The following is a 5,836-nucleotide window of genomic DNA, read 5'->3' on the forward strand; positions in this document are numbered from 1 at the left end:
GGCCATTTGGAGAGGTGAAGGAAGACCCTCGGTTTTCACTAGAGAAATCGCCGTCGAGAACACGGTTCCCTCCAACAGGGTTTAGATATATACAAAGTAAATATGCGGACTGAAATCAGATAAACATTGCCACAAGTACGGTATAATCCTCTTTTATACATCTTTTCTATCTACAGTCATTATCATCAATAGCAAAGTGAGCTAAAAAGTTTTTCTCCTCTTCGTATTCAAACTGGTTCTTTTTCTTATTAAAGAGAAAATTCTCTCTCTGTCCTTTTCTTTTTCTTTTTCTTTATCCAAATGGTCGAATCTACAAAGAAGCACAAGAAGAGTAAATCAAAAAAAGGTAGACAGAATATGGAAGAATAATAAAATTCTGAAATGAAAGTAGGCCATAAAAAAAATAAGAAGGAAGGAAAGAAGCATTCCAAAACAAAAACCGAGAGTACTATGGTTAGCTTTACACAAGACGTGAGCAGCAAAAGTGTAGAAGATACAGTTCATGCTCAAGCAATTCCAAGAACTACGCTAACTGTAAAAGTAACCAAGACGGCAGAGGCACCATTACCTATACAAACTGCAGATCAACACATACTCATTCAACCACCAAAGGAATTTGTGCCTGGCAACGATTTGGGAAACGTTGGTAAAATTGGAGTATACCAAATCGCACATTCATCTGGTATCAGTGGTAGGCCCACTGTTGACATTCATTGGTTATGCTTTCTTGTTGTAGTAATCCTTTATTACATAAGACATCAATAATGACTAGACAAAAATAAAAATAAAAAAGTCCTCTTTCTCTCTTATGTCTTTTCATCAGGCACATGTCTTGACAATCGATTGTTGTGATCAACTTCATCAGGTACATTCCTTATCGTAGGCTCTTGTTGAGTATAATATCCTCCATCATAGCTATATTGTCCTACACTGAAATCATCTTTACTTGGATCATAAGCTGGGATAAAAGGTCTTGAAACAGCTATAGAAGTAGGTCGGCTATCGATAAATGTGGGTGATCCGTATCTTTCTGGAGGAAGAGATATATCTATTTCTTGATCTCTAGTTGTCTTCTTTGAATTCCTTTTTCTTAAAACGAAAAATCCTATGATGCCTGCATATACAGAAGCGAATCACGCGTTACCAATACATTTATGCAGCTTTTTTTATTTTTATTTATTTGTTACCGATCAGGACGATAAAAGCCACACCACCAACGACACCACCGGCTATGGCGCTCGAGTTCACGCCTGGTTGTTGCAAGGTTTCAAGAGTATTGGTAGGTACAGAAGTAGTGTACATACTATAGGACGTAGAGACAACTGTGAAGGTAGAGGTACCAGATCTGGTAACAGTGACGATAGGTATAGCTGATGAGGTTGTGATTATTTTACTGCTCCGAGTATATGTAACAGTGTTGCTTGTAGGCGAACCATCTGGTTTAGGCGTTGTGGGGATAGTATGTGGGCTAGTAGTAGTAGATGAAGTTGTAATATGATCTAGAATAAAGACATAAGATATATATATACATATACTTTAGAGCTTAGCATTATTTACCTAAAGTAGTCGTAGTACTGCTTTGTGAATCATTAGGTGTCGTGTTTACACTAGTTGAACTGTGATTATCAGTAGTAGTGGAAATGCTAGTAGTAGTTGTAGTAGTTGGAATAGTTGATGTAGGAGGGATTGAATCTGAAGTCGTACTTGGCTGAGTATTCCCTATTGATGTGGTAACCTATTATAAAAAATTGACAAACGGAATAGATCATAAAAATATTATGATTTTTACTGGAACTGTATTAGTCACAGATGATAAAGCTGATGTAGCTTGTGCTTCTACCGGAACTTGTATGCCTGAACCAGCATTATAGCTCATTATAGGATATAAAGAAATTAAAAAGAGGTAAATCTAAAATGAAAGGAGGGGGAAAAGAAGTTTAAAAATAACTTTTTTTTTTATAGCAAAAAAAAAAAAAAGGTCACCAGCCAAAGAATGAAAACTGTTTATTACATATTTTTTATTGTTCTTGCTTGGCATCATTTAAGCCCAAAAGACTCTCGATATTGTATTTCTTTAGTTTATGAAAATCATGTACAATAGATACCATTGCTATTGTCTGTATTATCGTTAGTCATTTGTACCAATCATGAGAGGAATACACAACTTACCTGACAGACTTCGACAATGATTGTATAATCTGGGTTTTCTAAATCAACTTTATGTCCTTCGGGCACAGTTGCTGCTAATGCCATTATCACATCCTTGCTGCTTAACTTGTTACAATTACGTATTCTACATACAATAGCGAACTGTAAATGAAGCATTAGTATCATGGTATTTCTTTAAATTATATGTATATTTACCTTCTTGGTTATCAGCTTGCCTTCATCATCTTTTTGCTCAAAGTAAGGAGGAAATAGCTGTTTACCATTGTTTATGATCTCTGGTAGATTAGCATGACACGTCTTTTGTATAGGAAGATATCTTGATATATATCTCGTTTTTTTCAACTGCTTTTCATGCATATCTGTCAGCATGGTATGAATCAAATTGACGGGTTCCACAGGATCTGTTGCACGAATGAACACCACTATTGTAATATTTTAGCAAATAGATCAACCCTTTCATGCGTACGTATAAATATTCTTTACAGCAATCTGTTCCTGTTGTGATATTAGCAAATCTTTTTTTATCTGATGAACTGTCTTTAATTTCTGCCACTTCTTTAGCAATTGACGCTTCAATGTCATCTTCTTCTTTTTCTTCCTTCTCTTCTTTTGGATACAATCTATCTGCATACTATAAATACTCTTTTTGTTTAGCAAGTCTCTCTATTAATTATATTCTTTGTTGTATACCTCATTCAACACGTCCATTGCTTCTTTTACTGCTCTACTTTCCTTACCACGAGTACAAGCGACAAGGACACCCTTCATTCCGGGTAAAAGGTTAAAAGCGTTTTTGGCTTTTGAACCAGAAGCTTCCTTTTTGATATAAGTACAATTATAGATGAAAAAGATGTATATCGTTTACTTTAGCGCAGTGATATGTCTTATTTCTCTTCTTTCGGTTGCCACCTTGAGGTGCAGCTCGTTTATTTGACATGGTGTAAATAGCAGAAAAAAAAGAGCAAAAAACAAAAAACTTTTTTCTCTTGTCAATTTAAAATTCAGCAAAACGCTCAAGAAGTATATACACTTCGCTTATCTTTTTATTATTTTCTGGTCCATCGTTACTAAATTGTAAATGGATATCTATGTTGATATGGCATCATCATTGCCATTGGCTGCTGTGTACCAAAGTAAGGCGTCATGGGAGGCAGAGGCGCCATGTTGGGCATCATCATGTGTGAGGGATAGGGTTGCTGCATCATATAAGGATTATTGTTATTATACATTCCATATGACTGAGCAGGCGGTGGCTGTAATTGAGGAGGAAGAGATGATAAAGGCAGAATTGGTGGTAAAGAAGGAGGCATGATGTATTGTTGTTGTTGATGCTGTGGATAATAAGGCTGAGGGTAGTAGTAATAGTATGATTCTGGTTGTGGTTGTGTATAGTACATTAACTGCTGTTGATCAGGGTCGTATTGTTGTTGCTGGTGGTGATTCCTATACCATTGATAAGCTAGTGCCAAAGCCCCTGCAAGGCCTGCATTTCTCCACAGATGAGGATGCTTTCCTTCTTCCCCTTCTACTTTGTTTAAAAGAGCATCAGTACCAGCAAAGGTTGCTGCATTCACTAGCCAATCCATCGGTCCTGAACCCAATAGGTTGCCACTGTGATTTGGCTGCTGATGCTGTGCAAGATAGTTTTGAAAAAAATTAGCAGCCAACGAATTCATTATTTAAAAGAAGTATGAAAAAAAAAAGGGCTTCCCCTCTCTCTCTTTTTTTTTCTTTTGTTTATTGACATGTTCCTAAAAACGTAATAGGTATACTGTATTTGGATATGTTCAAATGACATCAGTTGCACAGCCGTAAACCAGTTTGCTTAATCGATTGGTTAAACTAAGCTAAGCTTGAACTAACTACAGGCATTAGAGACGAATAGACCTAAATTTTTAACTTGTTTATAATATAGAAACGAGGTTTCTTTCACTCTTAAAGTAATATCAATGTATCCCCCCTCTAACATTAAAAAATGGTCAATCAAAAGCATCCAAGATTGACTTTTTGAACTGATAGCCTGTGTTGTGCTTCATTTCAATATCAATTGTTAATGTACGGTCAACTGATTTGTCTTTTGGATTCAACAGTACTTTTTTTAACCTTGAGTAATACACATATTTTTATGAATAGTCCTTTTGTATAAAATGAGTTAAATCAGTTCCACAACTTGCTCAAAAAGTGAAGTATGCCCTGATAATAATAAAATGATTATGATCACACGTATATGGGTGGATCCTTTCTTTAGTTTTTTTATTTTAAAATGTAGAAAATACTTGGTCTCTACGTTTATAGTATTCATTAAATCTAAGCACAGCATATTCCATATAGTTAAAGTCAATGTCAGATACCATTGCCTGTATCATTGCCCATAATCCCCAGTAAAAATGTGAAACTAGTGAGAAAGCATTGACTTCTGTATACATCTTTTCCTTTTCTTCATCCGTTGGTTTAACTATACAGGGAGAGTCAGAAAGAGTAATACGAATACTACTTGACTTACCTCCTATAGATTCAGTAAGGTACCAGTCAAACCATTTCAATTGGAATTCTTTTGTTGGGTATCTCCAATATTCACAATCAAAGCCAGCAAATTCATTAAAGTGGTTACCAATATCAAACCCTCGATAAGCATAGCAGCCGTATTCGTAGTCAATAAAATGAGCTTCTTCTATACATATGTATATATATAATGAGTAAGCCAAGGATATTTGTAAAAAAAGCTTACCATGATCGTCATCATAAATAATATTTCCATACAACAAGTCATTATGAGAGAATACAATAGGAGAATCGATCTTTTTTAGATTTTCAACCAAATGATCCAACTATAAGCCATGTTAAAAAAGAGATTTGTATTGTGTTACATTTATATTACCTCAGCTCTAACTTGCTTCATATCAAAATGTGTTTGAAATAGGGTTTGTATTTTTTCATCTTTATAACTTGATGGCACTTGATCCAACCATTTATAGATGGTTGACCATAGCTTTTGATCTTTTTTACTTGTCTTTGGTAAAGTTACTTTATGCCATTTGGCTAACTTCGTTGCTATCCATTTTGCTGATTTATCTTGAGCCAATTCCTCTACTGTGCTCACTCTACCCTTAATAAATCCATATACCAAACCATTTTTAAATCTGGCATATAAAGGTGGACACATACTTTGTGAGCAAAGCGTAATGATGTTCTTTTAAACTGTCAGTATTTTCTCTTTCTCCCTTTATATTCACTATACACAACTTACAATAACCTCTTGATTACGATCAATGATAAGCTCTGATCCTTTACCATAAGCTCTTACTAAAACAGAAAAGTCTGTTGGTCGATGCGTTACTTTTACCACTAAAAAGTAGGGTTAAAACTTGTTTTGAGTATCCATGTGCTTCTTACATTGATTTGTTATTCCATCTTTGCATTGTACAAATTCGATATCTTGACGTTTCCAAGTAGGGAATACGTAGGAAACGATTTGAAAGGCTCCGTTAAACAAATCGGAACTGCTTATTTCATATTCAAAATAAGGAGTTCTTTCGACAATACGGTTAAATGAGTCCTCTATTAGTGATGTGGTCGTCTCTGTATCAATACTTGTATTAGGTGGCATCCCTACTTAATAAGAAAGAAGAAAAAGGAAGGGGGGATGTATTAAATATGTGTAAATGTT

The 5,836-nt window shown here is 35.1% G+C and overlaps 5 protein-coding genes across 5 annotated transcripts; 1 reads left to right on the forward strand and 4 right to left on the reverse strand.

Moving 5' to 3' along the window:
- The first annotated feature begins 307 nt into the window (after nt 1-307).
- Nucleotides 308-971, forward strand: RHIMIDRAFT_109546 (uncharacterized protein). Its single transcript, XM_023605220.1, has 2 exons — nt 308-346; nt 392-971. Exon 2 carries the CDS (start codon nt 451-453, stop codon nt 763-765), a length of 315 nt encoding a protein of 104 aa, XP_023460985.1. The 5' UTR covers nt 308-346; nt 392-450; the 3' UTR covers nt 766-971.
- On the reverse strand, nt 786-1,955 carry RHIMIDRAFT_109543 (uncharacterized protein). Its single transcript, XM_023605219.1, has 4 exons — nt 1,790-1,955; nt 1,558-1,735; nt 1,188-1,499; nt 786-1,114 (listed from the first exon to the last, which is right to left on the reverse strand). The coding sequence occupies exons 1-4, from the start codon at nt 1,874-1,876 to the stop codon at nt 807-809; spliced, it is 885 nt and encodes a 294-aa protein (XP_023460986.1). The 5' UTR covers nt 1,877-1,955; the 3' UTR covers nt 786-806.
- A 63-nt stretch (nt 1,956-2,018) lies between these two features.
- On the reverse strand, nt 2,019-3,106 carry RHIMIDRAFT_242793 (uncharacterized protein; the record flags this gene model as incomplete). The annotated part of the gene is made up of 6 exons (XM_023609843.1): nt 2,019-2,117; nt 2,170-2,310; nt 2,365-2,591; nt 2,653-2,800; nt 2,860-2,985; nt 3,035-3,106. The coding sequence occupies 6 exons, from the start codon at nt 3,104-3,106 to the stop codon at nt 2,019-2,021; spliced, it is 813 nt and encodes a 270-aa protein (XP_023460987.1).
- A 130-nt stretch (nt 3,107-3,236) lies between these two features.
- Nucleotides 3,237-3,845, reverse strand: RHIMIDRAFT_249949 (uncharacterized protein; the record flags this gene model as incomplete). Its single annotated transcript, XM_023610679.1, has 1 exon — nt 3,237-3,845. The coding sequence occupies one exon, from the start codon at nt 3,843-3,845 to the stop codon at nt 3,237-3,239; it is 609 nt and encodes a 202-aa protein (XP_023460988.1).
- Nucleotides 3,846-4,371: 526 nt separating this feature from the next.
- Nucleotides 4,372-5,776, reverse strand: RHIMIDRAFT_304559 (choline/ethanolamine kinase; the record flags this gene model as incomplete). The annotated part of the gene is made up of 5 exons (XM_023614448.1): nt 4,372-4,840; nt 4,898-4,997; nt 5,048-5,359; nt 5,417-5,514; nt 5,563-5,776. 5 exons carry the CDS (start codon nt 5,774-5,776, stop codon nt 4,428-4,430), a joined length of 1,137 nt encoding a protein of 378 aa, XP_023460989.1. The 3' UTR covers nt 4,372-4,427.
- Nucleotides 5,777-5,836: the final 60 nt, after the last annotated feature.

Source organism: Rhizopus microsporus (genome assembly GCF_002708625.1).
Source record: "Rhizopus microsporus ATCC 52813 unplaced genomic scaffold scaffold_40, whole genome shotgun sequence".
NCBI classification, from domain to species: domain Eukaryota; kingdom Fungi; phylum Mucoromycota; class Mucoromycetes; order Mucorales; family Rhizopodaceae; genus Rhizopus; species Rhizopus microsporus.

What these genes read in the sequence shown, in the direction of transcription:
- RHIMIDRAFT_109546 (XM_023605220.1), top strand. Translation starts at nt 451, where the DNA reads ATGGTTAGCTTTACACAAGACGTGAGCAGCAAAAGTGTAGAAGATACA.
- RHIMIDRAFT_109543 (XM_023605219.1), bottom strand. Translation starts at nt 1,876, where the DNA reads ATGAGCTATAATGCTGGTTCAGGCATACAAGTTCCGGTAGAAGCACAA. An exon ending in CTGTGACTAATACAGTTCCA is followed by an intron (nt 1,736 to 1,789) that starts GTAAAAATCATA and finishes TTTTTATAATAG; the next exon opens with GTTACCACATCAATAGGGAA. An exon ending in GGCTTTTATCGTCCTGATCG is followed by an intron (nt 1,115 to 1,187) that starts GTAACAAATAAA and finishes CTGTATATGCAG; the next exon opens with GCATCATAGGATTTTTCGTT.